Source organism: Leptonotus elevatus, unplaced genomic scaffold (assembly GCF_054856555.1).
Source record: "Leptonotus elevatus isolate MCC_2025b unplaced genomic scaffold, RoL_Lele_1.0 HiC_scaffold_188, whole genome shotgun sequence".
Lineage (NCBI taxonomy): Eukaryota > Metazoa > Chordata > Actinopteri > Syngnathiformes > Syngnathidae > Leptonotus > Leptonotus elevatus.
The window spans coordinates 1-25,969 of NW_028233579.1; the positions used below are offsets into that span (position 1 = coordinate 1).

General features: G+C 39.5%; 1 protein-coding gene across 1 annotated transcript in view; it reads right to left on the reverse strand.

The window, feature by feature from the left end:
* Nucleotides 1–651: 651 nt before the first annotated feature.
* LOC147155023 (midasin-like) overlaps nt 652–25,969 on the reverse strand; it is a gene marked incomplete at its 3' end in the record, with an annotated part of 38,014 nt that continues 12,696 nt past the window's right edge. The window contains exons 12-23 of the mRNA XM_086066726.1: nt 24,696–24,792; nt 24,519–24,632; nt 21,785–21,929; nt 21,519–21,626; nt 20,643–20,794; nt 17,221–17,399; nt 16,176–16,384; nt 14,449–14,595; nt 3,850–3,991; nt 3,644–3,778; nt 2,735–2,861; nt 652–784 (exon numbers count right to left, since the gene is read on the reverse strand). Coding sequence (XP_085922852.1) covers nt 652–784; nt 2,735–2,861; nt 3,644–3,778; nt 3,850–3,991; nt 14,449–14,595; nt 16,176–16,384; nt 17,221–17,399; nt 20,643–20,794; nt 21,519–21,626; nt 21,785–21,929; nt 24,519–24,632; nt 24,696–24,792 — 1,688 coding nt within the window. The remainder of the gene's footprint in view (nt 785–2,734; nt 2,862–3,643; nt 3,779–3,849; nt 3,992–14,448; nt 14,596–16,175; nt 16,385–17,220; nt 17,400–20,642; nt 20,795–21,518; nt 21,627–21,784; nt 21,930–24,518; nt 24,633–24,695; nt 24,793–25,969) is intronic.

The following is a 25,969-nucleotide window of genomic DNA, read 5'->3' on the forward strand; positions in this document are numbered from 1 at the left end:
GATGTCATCTTCAGTGGAAGTGGAAAAATGTGTTTTTAAATATTTTTTGTACATGAAAAATAATGACATTATCAAATTAATTCTAGACAAAATGTTAACTTTTTACTGCTGAAAGTTGCTCAATGAGTCAAGTATCACTTTAACACAGAGGCTGCAGTTACACTTTAGGCCAAAGGTGGCAGTCGCAAGCAAAAAAGCTCCACAAGGTTCCTTCAAAATTTATCTATAAATGTTCTGAATTCAATGAACATTTTCTACACTACAAAAGCAATTTTTGGTTAAAATAAAATTAAGTAATAAAAAGAAAAAAAAATTGGTACAAACTTATGCTCCACACTTCAGTCCATTTATCAGCAATAAAGGGAACCTTTTGCAAGTTGATTTTCCAATTGAAATTACAGTCAAACTAGTGTGCTATTATCTAGTGGTCGACAGTGGAATTACACCACATTTAAATAGGAAGAACAAATTTGAGTTCCAAAATGCACAAAAAATCGATGCAATAGAATATACCTCAAACCTACAATTTGCATTACTGTACAATAATTCAATATGTGGGATTTGTTTGGTTTGAAAATACAACAGCAAGCCGAATAACCTACAGGGTGAAGAAAAAGTAGTTTCTAAAAGCGTAAAAAACTGCATGAGTACCTGAGGGGAATGTCTGACAGGTCGCAACCCTCCCAGAAAGTCAGATGTTTCCATGTGTAGGTGGCAGTTGACATAGAAAAGCTTCTTCCGAGTCACAGCAGCATACAGCTGGCAGATTGTTGTCTTTCCACACCTGAGAAAGTTGTGGGGCAGGAGCGGTGGAGATAGAAGGAGAAATTAGCATGACTTGTAAAAACACAGTGAAACCTCAGCTCACGAATGGCCCCAATACAGGAAACATATCAGTTTAGGAACAAGATTTTTCATCAAAATTCGCTTCAGGAATTATGCTTCAGTTTGCAAAAAGTCACAGCATTCGCACGGAAAGTGTCAACATTGTTTGCTCCAGGCATGACGTATAAGTATTTCATGTATGGGTACTGTATCATATCTTTATTTTTTGTTGCAATTTGTTCCTCAGAATGGCTCCCAATAAAGTAAAAAAGTTAAGTGATAGGTGCTACTAGGAAGCCCAACATATTACTGATTAAAAAAATAGCTAAACATGATTGATAACCATTTACACATTGGTGTGTAGGTTTGTTTGGTAGTCATGTCATATTTCAGCAGGCCACAGCAGTCATGGAACTTAGGTACCTATATTCTGGATCTAATTAGTGCCTGTGCAGTGACCGCTGCAAACAATATATTTAATACTCATACTCATGAACTTTTTTTGGGGGGGGGGGGGGGGTGCAATAATCACTCATTTTGAATATGATGCCTGCAACACATTCCAAAAAGCAGGGACAGGGGGGTTTACTACTGTGTTACATCACCTTTGAAGTTAGCCTTTCGGGGATGGCCCCTTTATACCCAGTAATGACACTGGCCTGTTTCCAACTAACCTGTTCACCTGTTAAATGTTCAAAACAGGTGTTTTATTGAGCATTCCTCAATTTTCCCTGTACCAGCTTTTTGGAAGGTGTTGCTGGTATAAAATTCAAAATGAGAGAATATATGGAAAAGAAAAAAAAGCTCAAAAGCTTAAACATTAAATATCTTGTCTTTGTGGTGTATTCAGTTGAGTATAGGTTGAAAATAATATTTAAAGCATTGTCCCATTTACACAACTTCCCAAATTAAGTAGAATTGGGGCTTGTAAATGGCTGTGTGAGTGTGCGGCTGTGGCTCAGTTGGTAGAGCGGGTCGTCCAGTGACCCAAAGTTTTGAATCTTGGCTCTGTCTTTTGAAATCAGCATAATCGTAAAAAATAAAAAAATAAAAAGACTTATCAATATTAATTTTGTTGTTGTTTACATTTATAAATTTTCACCTTATTTTATTTTAAAATAACTAATTTAATAAATTTTGTTTCATCCGAAAGGAACTTGCATGATTATAGTGTTTCAAATAATTTTATTTGTCTATTTTTTTACGTTTAAACATTTTCTTTTTTTTGTACCAAAAAATAAATAATCGTTTGAATAATCGTGATTTCAATTAGTGCCAAAATAATCGTGATTATTATTTTTCCCCATAATCGAGCAGCCCTAGTCCATCTCGTTAACAAATGCATACCGTTGTTGTGTACCTTGTAAAGTAGTGTAATGTCCAACGTCTTTGCCTTCCCTTCCACGTTGGCTTCTACTTATTCCCGGCGCGACTCGACAGCACGCACGGATTACATATGAACAAACTGTCAATGCTGCTTGTCGGTAGCGCATTGACAGACAGTTCAGAGGACCCCAGCCTTGGGAATTTAAAGAGCAGTGACGTATTACGTGACCGGCGCTAACAGCTTTTTAAAATTTCCATAATATTCGTGTTACAGGGGGAACGGGGCAGTGTTCGTAAATTTCCGTAGCAAAATACGGACAATCCGTAACAGTTGGCTGATCTGATTCAAACGTATGTAAAATGACAATACGAAACTTATTTCATCATACCCTCTCGAACCAAGCCATACCATATTAAACAGAATCGTAATCTCACAAATAACTGTCATTGAATCGTATTGCACCCCATGTACTGAAATAGGTACTGAATCGTCTTTTGTTGGAGAGATGCATACCCTAGTCTGAATATTTGTAAAAACACAAAAGGTCCAGGAGGATTTATCTTGCAGATTGTGATACCTTACCCAGTGTCCCCAACGAGCAGCACAGACTCGCCAAATCGCAGTGCTCTTCCAACTAGCACAGCTAGCCTCCTCATGCTGCGTGTCCATACCACATGGTGAAAATCCTCTGGAACTCCAACAATGGGATCTGTCAATCAGAGGATGGATATGTGACTAAGAATGTAGCCTGCATGCAGCAGGATTATTGCTTTCAACATGCATAGATATATAAGCAAGGAAGTAGTTTTGGCCATTATTGTTAATATACACAACTCACAAAAAGTTAGGGATATTTGTCTTTCAGGTGAAATTTCAGGACGAGCCTAAAATGCATTCAAACCTTTACAAGTGACCTTAATGTGACCTTCTCTAAGCTTTTGAATGCACATGTCCAACTGTGAAATGTTTCAGTACTTTTTGCACAAGTTCCTGTTCTATAACCAGGATCTTAACGGCAAAATTCACAAAAAACAATGCCCCACCCGGTGTGGAGACTGGTGTACCTCAAATGGAATGGCCTGCACTTTCTCCAAACCTGAATCCTATTGAAAACCTGTAGAGGCTGGAAACTCTGCACCCCCGAACCTCAGTGATCTGAGGGCTGCCCTTCAAGAAGAGTGGGATGCCATGTCTCAGCAGACAAGAAGTCAACTTGTGAACAGCATGAGATGTCGTTGTCAAGCTGTGATTGATGTTTAAGGGCACATGACGAGTTATTGAGACCTTGCAATTTTTGTGGTGTACCTACTATTGTTGTTAACTTTTGTTTCAATGAATTGTTTGAGATGAGGAAAACACCAGTGCATCCTTCTTCTTAAATGTCCTACTTTCATGATAAATCACTGTAGCATCAGCTTTTTACATTTTCCATAAATTTCACCTGAAAGCCAAATATTGCTAACCTTTTGTGCCTTTATTGGAATTACTCACTAAACTGGCTGTTGACTTGTTTCTGAGAGAACAAGTTTTCTGGGTCCACGATTCTTTTAAAATGCTTCTCCAGGATAGACAGGACTGTGGCCTCCTCCTCAGGCTTTCTAACACGCCCTGCCAGCAACATATACCCTGAACAAGAGAAAAGAAGTGGAAACATAGGCAACAGATGAAGACTACAAAGACATTTCGACAAGCCTTACCGTCATCAGCCAAATGCTGAAGCCAGTCATGAGAGACTTCAGTCTGCTCTTCCAGTCTGTAGCGATCTGCCCAGCGGAAAAGATCCCTGAGGGTAATGAACCCATGTTTGCCTGCAAACAAAGAAGAGCCTCTGCGCAATGACTGCGGACAGAGAGCATGAATGGAACAAGTGGTCAGGATATATGTTTTCTAAATAACATCGACACATCCACTTTTCAGGGGCTATACTATTGTCCAATATTGCAGTTTTCCAAGAGGACATGGCATGTTCATTCATCAACAAACTCCATTTTCAAACAAACAGAAATTCTAAAGGCCTAGATACACCAATCCGACGTCGGCCAAATGTGACCGATACCTACCCCGTGGCGTCGGCTTAGACGTCGGCACGTCGCATAGAAAAATTACGTAAATACACACCGCACCGACTATTACGGACCTTCAGCGCATGCGTCGGCGGCGGTAGTCATTATTCCTTAAGGCAACCGGCAACCTCTTTTTACGGGGGCGGGATATAAAAACGTTAACAACTCATACTGATGTTGACGGCGGCCAGCTGGTGAAGCGAAAACGAGCGCTGGAACAAGCTTCGTCCCCTTCTCGTTCCTGAACGCATGGATGTACTCCGTTGTGGCGTATCCTGGACACTGTCGACTCCTGGCTGTTACCGATCGTCGGTTCACCGGAAAAGCTTCGGCCGTTTGTTAATACTTTGTCCTTCACTCCCCAAAACGTATTTATACGTTTTTGATGTTTTTTTACGCTATAGCATACAGAAGTCTTTGATGCAGCTTCTGACCTGAAGAGGTCGCTTAAAACAGTGCTAGTTATTACAAAAAAACGGCCAGCAGGTGGCAGCAGAGTATAAGAGATCAGCCAGGGCCATGTTGCAACAAGCTCCTTTTCCCAGTGTTTTCAACAGGTTTGTGAATAATGTCAATTGCTGAAAAACGGAAACAGATACAAATATACTTTTATTTCCTGATGAAAGGAGAGACTAATATATAAAGAAATAGAACATAAAATTATGTGGGCCTTGCAAAAATCTGCCAAAATCCAGTAAAACAGTCGGAAGCGAAGAGGGATGCTTCAGTGAAAATGGCTGGGGATAAATTAGTTTAGAACATGGATGGGTTGTGTTAACAAAAATAACGAAAGAAGGCTTAAAATAGCTGTTACTCAAGCTGTTACTCAAAAGCTGCCACACTCACGTGTCGCTGCCACATCGTGGAACTTCGTCTGGGTTTTCTACTGACGACTGCCAGCAAGTTCTGATCTTGATCTTGGATGCTGGATAACAACCAGAAGCAGCACGAGAACAGGCAGGGGAGAGAGAAGTTGACCCGCACAAGAGTGACATGGAGCGCGAGGGGACCGGAAACGGTGCCACAGAGCTAGCAAGCCGGAGCGAGCAAGCTACAAGCCGGCACGGCACGGGCAAGAGAGTGAACGTGAGCTGACAAGATGAGTACTGCAAATCATTACAAAATTATGTTTTCAAAGTCTGTGACAGTCTGCTGGTTATCACAGACAAAATGGAATCTAGAAGGAACAACTTGGTGTTTGACGGGATCCCTGAGACACTCGGCGAAACTTGGGCTGGAATAGAGGAAAGAATAAAGAAGGTTTTAACTGATGAACCTCAACAAGAAGTGGAAATAGAAAGAGCTCACCGCACCGGAAAATTTGAAGGGGAAAGACCAAGGCCTGTAGTTGTAAAGCTACTGAGGTTTAAAGATCGAGCAAAGATACTACAAGTCAAGCTTCTCAAAGGATCGAGGATTTACATCAATGAGGATTATACCGAGACCGTCAGAAGGAAGAGGAGGGAACTGAATGATGCCTGAGTTGAGAGCAGTTAGAGAGAGAGGAGACATTGCTTGCCTGCAACAAGATAAACTGATTATTCACCCCCGCGCCAGCACACCGAAAGCACTCATTGTTAACAAATCATGTGAGGACTCCAACAAGGTAACTCCAAATGACTTACACTCCAGATGACAATAAACAAATCACATTCCTTGATTAGTTATTTAACACAAAGACTGGTGGAACATAATGAACTGGAACTAAATACCTTTCAATACACTGAACACCGTTCACATGACTTGGAAAATGACATTGATCCAGTAAACAACTTTAACCATAACTTCAACAATAGCTGCAAGTATTACACAGAAGACAAATACAACAATATTGTGGACTTTCAATGATCCATTTTATCTGGAGAAGCTTATATGCTTATTTCAATAACATGAAACAATACAATACTTAAACCATTTTGTACATCCTTTCAATATAATTTCAGTAATAATTGCATAATTCGGGACATACACGGATGGACTCTATGTACTTGACTGACATCAAATAACTCCTGTTTATCTTTGTACACAACCTGTATGTCTATCTCAAACGAAGGATGTGTGTAATTTCTGTAGCCACCTAAATTTAGCTAATTAGTAAGCTTAGCGGATTCAATAACTTTATGATCGCGGTAATGTATGAAATGTGTTCATAATGATAAATGAAACATCTGGCTTGTCAATTCTGATCCAAAAATTATCAAATACTATCCCAAAAACTTGGTCTCAGTCGACCAAGTCTGCTTTATGCGCACGGAAGGGGCGCCCCGCACGTCTACATAACTTTTGTTTCGACCAATCACGGCAAAAGATGAAAATTTCATCACCGGGATGCGACTGTTGTGACACGCTGATAAAATGGCGTTGAGTTTATGTTGTCGGTTTTGCAATGTTGATATGTGGATAGAAGAGACTAATTCAGCGAGAACAGAATTAATTGCAGCGTCTACGCATTTGTCTACCGGTGTCGCCATGTTTGGTTTATTTCTTCCCACGGCTTCGGCGCGTCTTGTTTTCGTCATAGCTGCATATCCCGCCCTCAAATACAATGTCGCTCTGTGATTGATCTGAACCACCAGTGGTTCGTATCGGTGGAAATCAATGGGAGCGGTACAAGATGGATTCTCGGGAATTTGTGAACTCACAAATACATCTTGCGAGAGCAAGGTTACTATGGCATTGCAAATGTGAAAGATAATGGATTGCTTTGAATTCATTTGGACAGAATGTTTAATGATAAAGGCTACTTTTGTCACTGGGTGTGCGTTTAGTCCGCAGAGGCAGTGCAGGGGTGAATCCACTCCTAATAACGTCAAAAAGTACCAACAGCGAGTTCCGGGACGCTTTTACCAGGGAAGGTCATGTCGACGTGAGCTCCTGTGGTTTTCCTCACAGTTACAACTAAATTTTGCTTATATTGGCTTCAAACCCGAGGGAAGCTAAATTGTTTTATTTTCCTTTTTATGGCTCATTACAATCTCAGAGTCAAGAAGAATTGTTCATCGAAAGATATTGTCAACAACACTTCGAGCTTGACAACAATGGCGGCTGGAAATGAAGGACCTCTAACGTTGGAGTCGGTGCTGGTAGCGATCCTTAACTGCAAAGAGGACTTATCGAAACAGATTGAAACTAAAACAAGTAGCATTCAATCCGCGCTGACAAAGATTGAGACTTCGCTGACAACTTCTCGGACCAAGTTGAACCAATGGAGGGGCGAGTGTCGGCGAATGAGGACAACTTGGTGATCGTGCTCAAACGGCTGGAGAAATCCGAAAAAGAATTGCGTCTTACAAGAGACAAAATGACTGATCTCGAAAATAGGAGCAGGAGAAACAACATCATTATTCACAACATACCGGAGAAAGCTGAAGGCTGTGCGTGTCATTCCGGATATTTTAAGTCCCATTGCTTTCAACCCCCCCATCGTTGTGGAGCGATGTCACAGGGCTTGGAAAGCCCGTCGATAAGAAGAACAGACCCCTGATAGCGAAGGTTCTCAACTTAAAGCAGGAGAAGGTGATCTAGCAAGTCAGGAAGATGAAGGAGGTGTTTTGGGAGAATAGGAGAATCTACATTCATCCTGACTTCAGCCTCGAGACAAGGAAAAGTTGAGATGCCTTCCAGGCTGTGAAAAAACGCCTGCGGGAGAAAGGTATCACAGATTATAGTTTGTTTCATCCTGCTAAACTACGTGTCAACCAGAATCTTGTGGTTCCACTCTCGGGCCGAAGTTCATGACTATCTGAACATTCAGGACGATTAAATGTTCCACTTTCATGCATGAGCCTAGTAAACGTTTAAACGGGAGAGTAATTAAAGTTTTTGCATTTGAATGGTAATACATTGTATTCCTGACAGCTTTGTTCTAGTTGTTTTTTGTGATCAACATCCCGTTTGTCCTTTTTTTATCCCCCTCCTCGTTGAGTACGTGTGTGCGTGTGTTTGCGTGCATGTATGTGTATATGTGTTAGTTATCTGGTTTATAATGTTAACACTATGATGTTAGGCTGAGTGTGTAAAGGTTAATAGACGAGGAGAAGCAAATAACCTACCTTTTATTTGGTGTTGTACCACAAATTTGATTTAATAACCTTTTTACTTGGTGGCTAAAATTTTGGATTTCACTTTTTTGTTCTACATAGCTAACATCCAAAGAAGAAAGAAGCACACAAGTATTGTGTTGATTGGTTTAGAGCATAGGTGTCAAACTGCAGGTTCTGGATGTTTCCCTTCTCCAACACAGCTGATATATGATCAGCTCATCAGCAACCTCTGCATAAGCCTGATAACGATGATCCTGTTGATTGGAATCAGCTAGTGTTGGAAGGGGGAAACCTCCAAAACCTGCAGGACTGCGGCCCTCGAGGACCGGAGTTTGACACTTATGGTTTAGAGCTTTTTTCCCCTATGGTTCTTGAGGTTATTATATTATAGATAATGTATGTAACTGTTGAGGTAAACCTACTCTAAGAAAGAGTAGCCCATTTGACGTTTTAATTTTTTTCATTAGTTTTTTATTTATGTTTAGGTTTTTTATTTTATTTTTGGGCTTTTTGTTTTTTTTTAAATGGTTACCACTTCTACCTCTCTTTTTTCTTACAAATCTATGACACTATCTGGGACAAACCTGCTGGTTACATCACATTATAGTGGGTACCTGTTGTGCTTTGCTTCTGTTTTTGACTGGATCGATTCTAACATAACAGTTTTTCTTTTCTTTAAATGGCTAACGAATTAAATTTTGTTTCTTGGAATGTTAGAGGGATTTATTCTCCGGTCAAGAGGAAGAAAATAATAACTTGAAAAAGTTATCCACAGGGATCGCATTTATTCAAGAGACTCTTACTGATATGGAGCATAAGAAACTTAAGAGGACTGGATTGGCCATGTATTTTTTTCTTCCTATACTTCAAGTGTGAGGGGTGCTGCTGTGCTTGTTAACAAAAACATCATGTTTAAATTGAACTCGGTTGAAAAAGATAAGCAAGGGAGGTTTTTGCTCATAGATTGCGTTTTAAACACTAACAGGGTTATGCTAGTAAATATTTATGGTCCTAATAATGACGATCCTGTTTTTTTCAATAATCTATTCTAGAAACTTGCCACGATTGAGGGTCACTATTTGGTAGGTGGGGACTTTAACTTGGTGTTATCGCCGAAGATGGACCGGTCACATCCGAAAACACTTACACCATCTAAAGCAGCCTCTGTACTGAACAAGGGCATGAATGAGTTGGGGCTTTGTGACACTTGGCGTGCCCTTAATCCTAATGGAAAGGAATTTTCCTTCTACTCAAATGTCCATGCTAGTTATAGTCTGATTGATGTGTTTTTGACTCCACAAAATATGATTTCCAAGATACTATGTTGTTGTTATTTACCTCCTGCACTCTCTGATCATAATCCACTTAAATTGACATGGAAAACTGAGTTTTCCCAACCTGTATAATTTAGATGGAGATTTAAGACTTATGTAGAACGATCTAGAGTTTGTGTCTTTTATGAACGCACAGATTGATGAATATCTTGAGACTAATCTGAATTCAGCTACTCACGCGACTGTTTGGGAAGCGCTTAAGGCATTTATGAGAGGCAGTATTATGTCATTCAGTGCATATAAAATGAGAAAAAAAGGGGGGAAATTATTAAATTGGGTGACGAGATTAAACTATTGGAACGACAGCACTCTCAGACTGCAAGTGTGAATACTTTTAATACTTTGTCGTCAAAACGGATTCAGTATAACAACTTGTGTACCAATAAGGCTGAGGCTGCTCTAGCTAGGACCAAATATCATTATTATGAATATGGCAACAAGATGGGCAAACTTCTTGCTTGGCAGATTAAGAATGAAGATGCCGACAGTCATTACCACTATTGTCACGGATGAAGGCAAAGTACTGAATGGTACAAAAGAAGTCTGATCATAACATTAAAGATGCTGTGAATCAGTTTCTGGAGACTATCCCTCTCCCTCAAATTTGTATTCAGGATAGTGAAGGGCTGGACATGGATATGAGGGGGAGGTGCTCTTCCCGTTGAAAAAACTGCAAAATACAAAGGCTCCGGGTCCTGACGGCTTCCCAGTTGAGTTTTATAAGACTTTTTCAGATAAATTGCTGTCACCATTGACAAATATGATTAAGGAAGCCATAGAGTGTCAAACTTTGCCACCTACACTTGAATTAGCAACTATAACGTTGCTGCCTAAACCTGACAAAGACAGGCAAAAGTGCGGCTCTTACCGCCCTCCAAATGTATTAAATGTAGATTAAAAGATTATCTCTAAATTGATTGCTACCAGATTGGAATTTGTCTTGCCTAAAATAATTAATCCTGACTAGACAGGATTTATTAAGAAAAGGCAAGGCTTTGACAATGTTCACAGACTGTTTCATGTTATAGAGGAAAGTCAAAGATTGTTGGATCCTACTTTGATATTATCAATGGATGCTGAAAAAGCTTTCGATAGGATTGAACCTACTTTTTCTATTTCGGACTCTTGAAAAAATGAATTTTGGCAGTAAATTATGCAATACATCAAAACACTTTTTAATGCTCCAAAGTCTCAAATACTGACTAATGGTTTTCTATCAGACACGTTCTTAATTTCTAGAGGCTTTAGAAAAGGTTGTTGCATCTCACCTTTGTTATTTTCAATTGCTATAGAGCCATTGGGGCTCTTGCTATTAGGGATAATAACAATAATATTGCAGCCGTTAAATTAGGCACTGTGGAACATAAAATTTCTTTATACTGTTACAATGTATTGATTTATGTGACTAACTTGGCCAATTCAGTCCCTCCACTTCTCCAGTGCTTACAAGAGTATAGTGATGCTTCCGGTTACAAGATAAATATGAGTAAGAGTGAAGTTCTTCCTTTTAACACACATGACATTGATGTTAGATCACTTGTACATCCACTGAAAATGTGTCCAAAAGGGTTTAAATACTTAGGAGTGAATTTAAGAACAGACATGGCGCTGGATGGACTTGCCTTTGTCCTTAAAAGGCAGAGTGAAGGTTGTCAAGATGAATGTGTTGCCTAAATGTATGTATTTGTTTCATTGCATTCCACTGACAGAGGTTTTTCCAGCTAGCTCAACAAGGTAATCAATTCTTTTTTGTGGTGCAATAAAACTCCTCGTGTCAAAATGAGTACTCTTCAAGCCCCTTACGTCACGGGAGGCCTCAACTTACCGAACTTTAGATATTATTATTTGGCTTCACAGTTCCGTCCTTTGTGGATATGGCTGCACCCTGGGGATAATGATTCTAGATGGCTGGATATTGAGCAGGTGGCATTGGGTTGTACTACTCCCTTAGGCACTGTACTGTTTTTGGACTCAAAGAAAAACCTCGCCATTACTAAGAACCCTATCATATTGTGTACGTTCGAGGCATGGCTGGAGGCACATAAACTGCTTGGCATAGACACCTCCCTAATGAGAAAGACACCCTTGGGGTTTAACCCTAACATTCCTCGACTCATTGTGGATGGCACACTAAAGAAATGGATGACTAATGGCATCAAGACTGTGGGAGACCTGTACTGCAGTAATGTTTTCTCTGGTTTTCGACAACTTTCTGACAAATTCAAACTGCAAACTCACGAACTTTTCAAATATTTTCAAATTAGGGATTGGATTCGAAAGAACTCAACACTGTATCCCTCTATTCAAAATCTATCACCTTTGGAAGATCATCTGTTTAGCATGACAGTAACCTCTACCAAAGGACTAACTTACTCTGTATATAGTATATTGATTTGTAATCTGCTTATTTATAACAAGCTGTTGTCTAAACTCAAGTGAGAGATGGATTTTGGATGCCTTTAAGAGGATACAGAATGGCAAAATTTGATAAGTCAATCTCAGACAGTTTTAATTTCCACAAAACACAGGTTAATGCAATTTAATATTTTCCATAGGACATATTTTACCCCTTTGAGGCTCCATAAGATTAATGGGAATATTTCAGCAATGTGTCAGAGATGTAAGGTGGTAGAAGGTGACCTGTTACATATGTTATGGGAATGTTCATATTTGAGAGATTACTGGTCTTATATTGTGTGCACAGTGTTAAAGCTCATTGATTTTGACATACCTGATGATCCTAGGATTTGGTTGTTGGGTGACGTTAACTTGCTTAATGTGACCTTTCATAAAAAATACCTGTTGTTGCTTGCCAGCACTGCTGGAAAAAAGATAATACTTATCAATTGGAAATCGGAAAAGTCACCTTCACCGAGTCACTGGCTGAATGAACTCAAAAACTGTCTTTTTGACAGTTCGTGACTGAAAAATGGCTGATACCAGTATCGATATCCGTCCGAAGTACCGGTATCAGTCCTATTATTGATACCTGGTATTGCTACTCGCCTATCCCTACTTAAAACATTAAATTGATTACTTACAAATATCTAACCAAGTTTTTAATGGCGTCTACAAAGACCCGCCAAAAAATACCAGATATCCGCAAAGCGTGTCTGTCCCCAGAAAGGATGAAAAACTGCGCAAGGCATAACAGCTAACATGGCGTTGAGCAGCGATGCTTTTATTTTTTTACATCGATGCATATTTTAAGCAGTTTACATTGATATTAAATCGATTTTCGATGCATCGTTACAACCCTACAAAGAGCCTAAATACATCCGTGATTTTCACGTCTTTTTCAGATGCACAATTATTTTTGTGATTTTCACGTGTTATTGAGATCCACAAACATTTTCTTGATTTTCACGTAATTTTCAGATCCAGATTGTGTGTGCATTTTCCATGACTTATGCTTGCGAGTTGTCGAATGAACGTTTGTGGATCGGCGCGCACGCGCATTTATTTTTGAGACAAACATCATGCTGTTTCGAGACACATACACACACACACACACACACACAGATATTCACGTGTCTCTAAAGCCTGTTCCTCCTCCGTCCATGGGGAGGCAGTGTTGCTGTCTTTATCTGACCTTCCATTAAGTGTTTATTTTACATAGGTCTGGAAATAAAATGCAACCTTAGTTTGTTTCCCTTGAGCTTGTTTTGCCTTCACTCGAAAGACACTCTTCTTCTACTGTTAGATTTTCTTCTACTTAGCTTAAGCAGTGGAATGGATCTTTAGAGCCTCGTTATGGTGTTCTCGCTCAAAACGGCTATCTCATGCCGGTCGCCACATCGATCCATGCATCCAAAAGCAATGAAATAGAGATTTTAGCCCTACTATGGTTAGCATTAGCGCTAGCTCGTCCTCCTGAACACTGCTGCACCTCAATAAAAAAATTAATGGAGTTGTGTGTGTCTATAAATCACTGAGACGTGCGGAACTAAGACGTTTTTCAAAAGCCGCTCTTCTGAGTGTGTGTGCGTGCATGTGTGTGTGCGCGCGCTTGTGAGTAGGGATGTAACGATAACGGCAATATCGTGATATCGCGATATTAAAACGGACACAATATCGTCGTCATCATGTCACGATATTAAAAGCAGCACACTCTCTGGTGGCACATTTTTAGTGCAGTTTAATTTTCTTAAGGCATGTTTTGGCCCTTCTATGTTTAAAATCCAAGCTAATCATAGGGGGAACGTAATATGCTTGTGAAGAGAGTCAATATGTGGAGGAACTCAATGTGTGCCTCAATACTAAGTGTTATTAGAGTGTAGGTTGTTTATATGCATTGCTGTTATGTACAAAAGCCCAATATTGTGCTTTTTTTTTTAGTATGAGCTTTTTTTCTTTTTTTTACAATATTGTGACCTTTTTATGCCGCTAACCTCCCCCACAATATTGTAAAAATGATCATAGTGTGAGCTTCATATCGTGATAATATCGTATCGTGATGTTTGGATATTGTTATATCCCTACTTGTGAGTGCCGACTCTTGACAGTAGAGGCAAGAAGTAGCGCGAATAAATGTTACTGACATGTAAACAAACGTGCCCTACCCTCGCCCATTTTGTTGTCATCGATCGCTATGACGGAAATTGTTTTTTTTCTTCATGGTTTGTTTTACTGTCGGTTGGCAAATAGATAAGTGCATTACTGCCACCTGGTTTTGGAGTGCGGATACTGCAACGAAGTTGCATATTCGTCGTCTGAATGTATGCACCGAACTGTGACGTCCAAAACGAGACGGTTCGAGACAAATACATAAACCGTGACACCCCTATTACTATTATAATTATCAATATCATTTATATTATTATTCAAATTTTAATCCACCCCAAAAACAGACATACCTGTAAATCTGTCATGACTTTGACTAGTTTGGTACAGTATGATGGAGGCATACTGCTCCTCTGATGGAGAATGGTCTCCAGCTCTGTGCTCGGCAACTCATCAAAGTGCAGCTCCACAAAGCGGTTCCTGAATGCTCTGGAGAGTACCTGTCGGTAAATGAGAGTCAAACATTTTTAAAAATCAGTTCCTAATCAGTCCATCCATTTCATCCAACAGTTTCTAGGGATCCTGAAGCATTATCAAGCCAACAGGGAGACATACTCTCCATTTTTTCTCTTAATATCAACAAAAGGTGCTCTGTTCTGAGGTTTTTTTACACATGAGACCGCAATAACATTGTCCCATATTAACTTTATTTCTCCACACCATTCCGTGTGTCAATCTCCTTTTTTTTTTTTTTTACTTACTATATTATCACGACCATAAGGCACACTTAAAAGTCTTAAATTTTCTCAAAAACCGATGGCGCGCTTTTTGTGTGCACCGAGTTCCAAAATCGATAAATGTTGTTGTGCGGTTTCAGTAAGCGCTTGATACATTGCTTATATACAGGAAAGGCGGACCTGGGTGAAGATAGGCAGGAATTATGAGAACGCGAAAGACTCAACTGAAAGAATATGGCATGTGGACGTTCAAGACACGCCGGTGTTGTGCCAAAACTCACCGTAATAAATTGTATCCCCTGCTGCGGGATCTTATAGCTTTTTACTACAGAAAAGTGGAGATTCTTCGAAAAGGTTCCTTGTAAACAATTTATTAAGGATATACTTTGGCACAACATCGCACGAGAGTGAACCTGCCGTGTTTGATGGAGAACTTACCCAGCTTTTCATTTTGGTTATAGAAGAAGAGCACTTTTGAGGGATTTGTGGATGAGGATTGATCAAAAGTAATGTGAGTACATTGTTAAATACTTCAATAAAGTACAAGCAAACCCTGTTTTGCTCCCACTGCCTTCTTAAAAACATACGCTACCATGCAAAACATATGCTAGCATGCTTACTAGCACATGTGTTAGCGTGAAAACATGCTACCATAGGTTTTAAGATAGCAAATGTTTTACCATGTCTGCGCCCAGTAATATGTGTGTGTTAAAGAAATAGCACACGTAACTACGCCTTTTAATATGGTGCGCCTTATGGTCATGAAAATATGGTAACTTTTTTAACTTGAACTAATGTGTGTCTGTTTCTCTGATCTGCTTGTACTGCCAATGCGTGCGATATAGTAGGTAGTATGTTCCCGACGCGGGGATGAACTGTAATTTAGTGATGACAAAGGTGTGGTTGAAATAATGACGACGGACTGGCTGATGGTCCTAAAATAGCAGTGTCAAACTTTAATTTAGTGGTGACGGAAGCTCAGTTACCATAACGATGACAGAGTGACAGACTGACTATGACAGATTTGGTTGGCTTGAAATAATGACCGACTGATGACGGAATGAAGGCCCGGCTGCTAGCGAATGACGGACTGGCAAAATTGTGTTTATTATGTGGTATGTGTGCTGATGTGGATTCAAAATCCCACACCGAGAGAATTCATTATTTTTCCATTTTTTGTCTGCTTTTTTGTATTGTGCCAATGTAAACAAAAGAAATGATGTGAATACCAAAGAATAAGTCATTACTACAATTTTCTGGGAGAAGTGTTGCATTATCTGTCAGAAGCACAGGGGTAACAATGATTTTGTCCATGATTTTGAGTATTGTCTTGAAGGGAATACCTTCCTACCCCCATAGAGACCAGGGGGGTTCTGAGTAGCAAACAGCATGAATCTTGGGTGAGCCTTAATGACTTCCTGTGTCTCCACCACGAAAATCTCCCTGTTGTCATCTAGCAGTCTGTTGAGGGCCTCAAGAACATCAGTGGGGGCCAGGTTCAATTCATCAAGGATGATCCAGTAACCTTTCCTCATGGCATCGATGAGAATGCCTGCAAAAGATCCAAGTGTTCCCTCATTTTCCATGGGTGATACGTTTCCACGCCCCCCCTGCGATAGGTGAATTTCTGCGAAGTAGGGGTAGTTAAAATAAGAACAAAAGAACCCCCCTCCCCTCTCAATAACGCTAATACTGTCTGTCACCTAAATTAGCTCTTCTCGAATTGCGTAAACGAGCAGACGCTTTGAAGTTAATTGCCTCCAATTAACATCTCCTGCAAGTCCACGTGTGCACAGTAGCAAAACAAAAGTAGTGTTAAAGTCAAAGTAATGCTTGAAATGTATGCTTTTACAAAAAGCTCTTTCTCAGTGTTTTCGCCAGGAATGTGAATATTGACGAAAACTTAGCTATATTCTGATAATAATTGCTGCAAAACAGAAACCGACACAAATATAAGTTTTTCCTGATGAAAGAAGAGACTCTAATCATTCTTTTGGTGTAGGTTCCATGTTTTTATAACAATAGAACAATATTCTGTGGGCCTTGCAAAATCAGTCAAAATCCGGTAAAACAGCGAAGGAGGTTGCTCCAGTGAAAACGGCTGGGAGTGAATGAGTTAGCGGTTTTAATTTGCTGCAGAGTTGCAAATACCTCACATTTTGCATCCGATACCCTATTGAGAGCGTTTGAAACAAAGTTGATCGAGTAGTCACAGACGGAAAACAGAAAAGATTGGTTATTGTGGTTACTTTTTAACAAGTTAGGAAAATGAGTGAGATACCAGTAGTAGGTCTGAAAAAAAGAGTAAATAATATCAGCAGTTATCTCTTTAAGTAAGTCCAAAGAGAGACTTTCCATCAACAGAAAAGATCGTAAAACAGCTCTTACCCTCTGTAAACACTAGTTTGCCTTTGTCATCTGAGGAGTAGCATCCTATATACTCCTGGATGTCTGTGTGCTCGTGGTTGTTGATTCTAACACAATGGTTACCAGTCGCTGTAGCCAGCCACCGGATTAGACTTGTCTTCCCCACAGATGTTTCCCCCTGGATCAGCACCGGATAAGTTCTGTGATGGATGAAACATAAGTAAACGATTTTTTTTGCTAGCTCAGTATGAAGTACTGTAATGTTAGAATGCATAATATTTCATTCACAACATTACACAACGCTATTTGTTTCCAATCAGTAAGGAATAATTTCTCAAAAGTTGTGAAGGGAGGAAAATTAACACAATCTTTTATCTCTTTTTTTTTTGCACAGTTGTGTTACAGTTCTTGAAAGGGTTCTGCGAATCACAGCAGATTATAGATATACTGTACATTCGTTTTCAGAAAAATGGGAATGTGATTGTTAGATCAAATTGTGCTGAATTATACAGCATCATGATGAGTTATATTTGTATCATATTGCATCGTATCTGTAGTTGCTGTTAAAGTATCTTTATGGTATCGTATCGTTGGTAATCTATCGAGATATGTATCCTATCGGTCAACGACCAGAGATGTACAACCCGAAAAAGAAAAGAAAAAATCGATTCACATAAGAATTGAGATTCTAATTTATTGCAATTCAGAATAGATCTAAAATGTCCCCAATCGATTTAATTTATTTATCTTATACTGTGCTGCCCTTGTTTGTGTGTGTGCCTTTATTAGGAACGCTGTTCATGTTGAGGGTAGTGTGGTTCCGCGCGTTCAGACACACATGTAGTTACCAACCACATTAAAGTAGAAGAAAAATGTTATGATCAATTTATGCCAATACAAGTTGGTTCTGGTGTATGGAAGGTGCGAATGTTTGGTGGTGGTCGGAGAGCCGTCGGCGCACAATGGCAGCCCCGCTTCAGTCAGCCTGCCCGCCCCAGGGCAGCTGTGGCTACTTAAGTAGCTAACCGCCACCACAGTGTGAATGTGTGAATGCATGAATAATGTATCCATTCCAAAGAGTCTTTGAGTGTAAGAAAAGCGCTATACAAATCTGATGCATTATTATTATTATATGCCTGAGAGTAATGTTAAGCGTTTTTGTATTTATTTATTTTTTATGAAGTCGTTTTTGAGTGATAAAAGTGCCACAAGTAGCGCGCTAATTTGCATTAGTGAGTCAATGGCGCTTTCCATTGTGCATTATCCTTGAGCCAGCTACATTCGGGGAAACAAGCTAAACAAAGTGTGTTTGCATTTAAGTGTACACTGTGTGTAATTATCTTTGTTTTGTGTGTTTAGTTTTACAGTTAACTTCAATTGGAGTGTAATAAACGGCTTAAAACCAGCATCATTTGGAATCTTTTTGAGGGACTGTACTCTGCACAGGGAGGGCAGAATATATACTATAAAAGATAACATGTATTTATTGAAAATCATGCGTTGTAACCGCGGCAGGGGATACAATTATTTTACAGGGATAAGTACTTTGGCACAACACCGGCACTACTGAGCTGAATGCTGTTTTCTTTCAGTTGTCTTTCGTGCTCTTATAATTTCTACTCGTCCAACCTCACCCAGGTCCGTCTGCCTTTCCTGTATATAAGAAATGTGGCGGGAATTGCTCCCAGCCGCCCACACAGTTAAGCGGAGCGTTTACCGAAGTTGCACGACAACATTTGATTTTGGAACTCGGTGCACACACAAGGTGCACCTCATTATTAGGCGCGCTGTCGACTTTTGAGAAAATTTAAGACTTTTAATTGCGCCTTATGGTTGTGAAAATACGGTAAAACATTGAAATACATTTTTCCTCTAGCTGTCGTCTGAACATGACATCACCTGTGCTGAAGAAATAGGTAACGACCAATCACGGCTAACCTGTTTTCTGGGTTTGGTCAGCAAACTGAGCCATGATTCGTCGTGACCCGTTTCCTCAGCACAGGTGATGTCAACTTTAGTCGACAGCAAGTGGCAAAATCAGTTTTTAAAGAAATTAATTGTTCATGAAAAATTATATTAAGTTATCACATTAATTATAGACAAAATATCTTCTTACTGTTGAAAATGGCTCAATAAGTCAAGTAGCCCTTTTTTTCCCCACCACGAGCTACTTTTAGAAAAGGAAGAAAAAAAACAGCAAGCTACTCATATTTCACAACATTTATTTTATAGCCAAATTGGTGCCTTTACTTCAAACACAAATCAACAGTTGATATAAAAAAAAAAAAAAGCCAAAATTATGCTGGATATGCATGCGCAACACCTCAACCATTGCCTATTAAAGGCCAGAACAAGGACGCAAGCTACTATCTGTGGCATATGAAAATTTGCTTTGCAAACAACCGCTCCTGTTTGGTGGGCCGATTTCATGCTCCTTCCTGGTTGGCTGCTCCCTCAAGCCACTAAGTCAAGCTACTATCATTAGCATATAAAAAATTTCACTGTGCGAACGCCTGATCCAGATTGGTAGACTGTTTGCGCAGATGTGTTAAGAGTTTGAGTCCTGTGTCTTGTCTGCATATGCAAATTCGACTGTGCGAATGCCCGGTCCTGATTGGTGGGCTGTTTTCACGCACGTTTCTGGTTGGCTGCTTTCGCGAGCGTCAGTTTTGAATGTTGTTTACAATCAGCAACAAAAAAATTCAGATTCAAAATCTGTCTGCGAGCTACTCAAAACTACGGTCGCTCGTAAGTTACCGGCTGGAGAAGCATGTTTTAAAATGTCTTTTTTTATTTTACATTTATTACGTTTTTGTGCCTTTTTCCACATAAACAGCGTGTGGACCGCAACTGCTACTCTATGTAGCTAACAATAACATACGTGGTTTTCAGTTTTAGAAACAAGGTTTTGTAACCCAAAACAAAGTATTTACCACGGAGAAACAAAAGAAAAGCAAGCACTCACATTCTGCAGTGGACTCTATATGGTTCAATGACCATATACATCGAAAAAGCTCAGACGACCGATTATTGTTTTTTCGGTTTTGTTCCAGATGTTTGAAGTTTAAATAGCTGTTTACAAGGAACCTCTTTGACAAATCTCCACTCATTTAAACTTCAAACATTTGAAACACAGAGTTTTGAATGCTACAGGTGAAATAGTTTTCCAGATACCGCTGTTTAAATATGGCTTTTCAGAGTATGATTACAAAAACAGTCTAAACTATCCTACATATTCAATGATTTTTCATGAGAAATTAATTGACCATAGAGACCTAATAATTTGGATTTTGCCTATTAGTTAACAAATGTGTCTTTTTACTAGAATTTTTATAGGACATAGCCAGATGAGAGGAATTTGATGAAATTACACTGAATGAGATTTTCTTCGCTGCTTGTCTCCTGGAAAAAGTGAAGCACTGTTACAGATGCACTGTGCCTACCCTGCAGATACCACTCTAGCAAGGTCCCGTAGGTTGAGTTTGACTGAGGGTGTGAGAATGTAGCTGGGATCCAGCGTTGGCTCTAAGTCTCCCTGAGACACCCAGTAGCCTTCAACCGCCACACATGGTTTGCCTAAGGGAGTCAGAATGGGCTGAAAGAAATAAAAATAGTGAATAAGTGTGTATAAAAAAAAATATATAATAAAAACATGAACAATTATCTATTTAAGTCCGTGTTATTTTAGTTAAAATTCCAAAAAAACTATTTCTTTAACAAAATAGAATAAAAACGAAAATGCTTTAAAAAAAAACAACAACAAAAAAACTAACAAACTACATTTTTGGTTTACAAAACTAACTATAATTACAGCAAAAATACCTTTCGCTTTAGTATTTGGTAACATTATTAATTTAATGCATGCCTTTGGGGATAATTTTAAATGTGATTTTAAGTATATTTATTACGATACTAACCGGAATAAGGATGTTTGTAAGTGTGTCACAGAAGTGACGTCATCTCAAAGCAGCCTTCGGATACCGGCTATCTTAAGATCGACAATCAATCGACTTGCCTGCTTTTTCATTTAACTCAGCCGAATTGCAACGCTAGGTAAGAAATGTGTTGGTTTTTTAATTTTACCATGGTGTTTATTAAATATTGCGCACAAGTAATACACTTTTTTTTTCAAGGAAAACTAATACTAACTAAAACTAAGCATTTTTATAAATAACAAAAACTAATAAAAATTAACAGAACCACCCTGAAAACTAATTAAAATTAACTAAATAAAAAATAAAAAAACACAAAATGAAAATAAAAATTAACTAAAATGAAAATTATTACAAAAGGTGCAGAACAACTCGCAGAATTCTTACTTGTTTAAGACACTTGGTGTTTCCTTTCAGGATGTGCTGACAAACCAGTTTCTGGACCACAGGATGGGACATCCTGTCTAGCTGAGTTAGAAAGCTGAGGCAAAAACCCTGCAAACATGAAGTGGACTATTATCGCCAAGTACATTGTAGTGGTAGAGCTGCTTAACACAAAAGTAAGTAAAAGCAGAGACATCCTGCAACAACACAAAGTGAACAATTAACTAGTGTTTGAATTGCATTGGTGAATGTTCTCTCTGGCTTCTTACCTCATAAAGTGAGCGCTGTACACTGCATGGGTTTGCTGCCACATACTTTAGCGCCCTACATAGTGTGCGCAGGCTATAGTGGGGTCTTCGACCTGTCCCATCCACAAGGTGTGAAGTGGCCTCCTGTCTTACTGCCAGGTAAAAACTATACATACATTTAGAAGTGCATTAATATAATGAACATATGGTTATATTTAGCAAAATTAAAAAGGTCAGATTAAAATCGACTTTTATTATTTAATAGTTTTCATTTCTCACACAGCACAAGCTACAAGTGCGGTAAAAATCAATGTTTTACTGTTATCAGATTAATGCCTAGCTCAGACTACATTACTTTTTTGTCTTTCACGACAGTCACGCTTGTCAGATTACCCGATAAAATCTCTGTGTGTCGTGGACCGGACATTTAGTCACACTACAAGTCTGAAACCGACAAGATCCCACCCGATCGCATCATGTGATGCCAAGAGCACCGCGTCTGCACTGGTTGTCGTAGAGGCGGGACAAAAAAAAGAAGAAGAAAAAAGAGAAAGACGTAAAAAAGAGGCAGAGCAGGGAGTGTTTGTGAGAATGGAGCACATAAGTGCATAAACATGAGCACATTGCTCGCATCTACTGCTTGGTAGCTGTTTAAAATAAAATTGTGTACAATTAGTACTGTAATTTAATTTATTTACATGCATGCGTCGGAGTAGTATAGGCTATTTTGTGAATTAATTTGGAGATTACATAGGCTTCTTCTTTTCTTTTCGGCTTTTCCCTTCAGGGGTCACCACAGCGAATCAGTTGCCCCTATCTAACCCTGTCCTCTGCATCCTCTGCTCTAACACCAACTACCTTCATGTCCTCTTTAACTACATTCATTAACATCCTCTTTGGTCTTCCTCTAGACCTCCTGCCTGGCATTTGGAAACTCAGCATCCTTCTTCCAATATACTCACTATCTGTCCTCTGGACATGACCAAACCATCTCAGTCTGGCCTCTCTGACGTTATCTCCAAAGCCTCTAACATGTCCCTCTGATGTACTCATTCCTGATTCTATCCATCCTGGTCACTCTCCAAAGAGAACCTCGGCATCTTCATCTCTGCCACCTACTGCTCTGCTCCTGTCTTTTCCTCACTGTCTCCAGACCAAACAACATCGCTGGTCTCACCACAGTTTTATAAACCTTTCCTTTCATTTTAGCTGAAGCTCTTCTATCACACATTACACCTGACACTTTTCTCCCCCCTTTCCAGCCAGGCTGCATAAGCTTCTTCACTTATTTTGCACACTCTCCATTGCTCTGGACTGTTGACCCTAAATACTTAAACTCCTCCACCTTCTTGGTCTCTTCTCTCTGTAACCTCACTCTTGCACTTGGGTCCCTCCCATTCACACACATACTCAGTCTTGCTATGGCTAGCCTTCATTCCCCTCCTTTCCAGGGCAAACCTCCACACCTCTAGCTATTATATTATTTTATCAAAAACTGACATATTAGGCGTATATTGTGTTTGTCTGTTTGAGTACATAATTGTGTATACTGCTTAAATATTTATCCCAATTTGAATTGTTTTAGTACGGTGCATTTGGTACGTGCGTTCATTCCGAACCGTCAGGTTTCATTCCTCCTCCGAAGGAGGTGGAAAAAAAAGATGCATAACGGCACGGCAGTCAAGGAGGCAGCGCCTGGCCTGATTTCTATAAAAACATATACAGTAGGCTATATGTCCGTCCCAATGCCGTGATCGATCCTCACTAAATGTATGTGCACATCCCTACTTATGACCAAATCATACTCAAAAACTATTTGAACAGTCCCGATATTTTTTGTACTTTTGTACTATTCACGTCACCATTGCCTAAGACGTTGGCAATGGTGAGAGGTGGCTCCCAACCATAAAATCTGAAATAATGTGACTTTTGATATTTTTAGAGTATGATTTGGGGATGAGTGCAGCAGTGCACATTTGGTGAAGATTGATCACGGTTTTGGGACTGAGGTTGGGGCGATTGATGATGCTCGTGTCTTTAAATGAAAATAAATGTCACACAATACGTGCAATGCCTTTCACTATTATCCGAGCTCCAGGGGCAGCGGGGTAAAAAATGTTCATGTTGCACTTGTCTGGACCCGTCCCATAAGCTAACCAGGGCAAACGCACACAAAAAAGGGGGAGCCAGCGTGTTGTGATTGACGTTTCTCTCCCTCTCACTTTTGGTCAATACTGCAGAACCAAGAGGATGACGACGTAGGTATGTCACATTGTGCGACAAGATGAGCAAAAATTCTGACATGCTAGACCTCGTCGTGATAGTCGTTAAGCATCCCACACACTTGGCGACCAATCGTTGAACGTGTCACACTACACGGGCGACGCTATGTCAAGACAACATTTTTCAAAAGAGCAAATGGCAACAACACCAACAGTAGTCCCTATGATAGCCACATTCTAATTTCCCGCACGATGGATGGATGAGGGACAAAAATTTTAAAAACACATGGGAGGAGCTTGATTCTGTGTCTGATGAACCATTTCTAAAAAAAATTAGTATGATAATATGCTTGTTTCATAAAAGTTGAATTTATTTTAAGGCTTTTGTAACATCTTAACAGGGGTGTCAATTATGCAATTATAGAGGGCACTGTATGCAAAACTTTTGCCTATAAATAAAGTTCGATTTTTTTTCCCTCAAACTATGCATAATACACACGTCACTCTTACTCTTAAATAAACCTTGTTTTTACCTTATGATTCCATCGATTACGCTCCTGTGAGGATTCAGGCTTTTGAGGTAGACTGAAACCAAGATCCGCAGGTCTCCCTCATTATCCAGCTCTTCTACATACAGCTCTGTAAACCTGCAGAGATGAAATGTTACAGTTAGTATTGTTCTTCTTTATGATACGTCAACACCATCTTACCTGTTCCTAAGACCAAGAGGCAAGTTTCTTTTACCCACATCAGTAGCTGGGTTCATGCAGGCAAATAGTCTGAAGTCTGGGTGTCTAACGAGGGCAGCTAGAGCAAAACCGATAAAACAAGCAGAATTAAATAAAAGGCCACACTGACATGTTTTAAATTCCAAATTTAACTGTAATAATATTCACTTCATTGCTAGTCCTATAGCAAGTAAAATTCATACAACCATGCTAAAAGTTAAATTCAGTTTAACAGCCAATTCTTAATTCATGATAATGTACATGTTCAAAGTGTACTTGTACAAAAAACAAGTCTAAATGTTTTACAGCTGACAATGAAAATGTTTCTTTAATTTTACTTGTAATGTATATCAATGTTGAGCAGCAGTACCATTAAAAGCGACTGTAGTTGTCGTAACTTTTTCAGGAGTGACACTTATTAAAATTTCTATGTGCAGCCAAGGCTGTCTGGTTTGGTGACCTCACAATGACATTTGCACTTTCTGCAAATGATTTGGTTCTGTTGGTTTAATCAAACCGTGATCTTTAACTCTCACTGGAGTGGTTCACAGTTGAGTGTGAAGCGGGTATGATAAGAAAATGGCAGAATAGCCTCTGTAGGTCACGAATGAGATGCTGCCAGAGATGCCCCGGATGGAAGCGCTCAAGTATCTCAGAGACTTGTTCACGAGTGATTGAAAATGGAAGCAAGAGATAGACAGTGCCAGTGATGCATAAGCCTGTCACGATGATTACAACATCAACAATAGTATTATCGTGATAGTTTCCGGGAACATATATTGTCCCAAAAAAAAAAAGTATAATGACAGGCCTTGACTCTGTAGTGGCTTGTCATAGTGAATTTACCGGTAAATCTACATTTCTACCCACACCTATGGTCACTGTACTTCTCTCTGGTGGAGAAAGTAGTGTTTGCGCCTTTGTATGTGACATAAGTTACTAGGCGCTAGTTAGTATAGCATTTCCATGGTAGTGCCCATGTAAACTAGCATTATGCTAACGGCTCAAAACGATCCCAGTTTTTGTATGGTTTGCAGCTAATTTTAATAAATGATGCAAATTTATATTATTTTAAACTTTAAATAACATGATTGAAGTGACTCCTTATGTTTTGCATCTTACAGTTTTAAAGTGTCATCCAGTAAATTGCCAAAACAGCAAGTGGCTTCTTGGTCTTTATTGGAGAAGCCTTTAGCTATCTGTACAGCTAGTCCCTAAAGACTAGTGAAGACAGAATAGTCACCAGCTGTGGATTG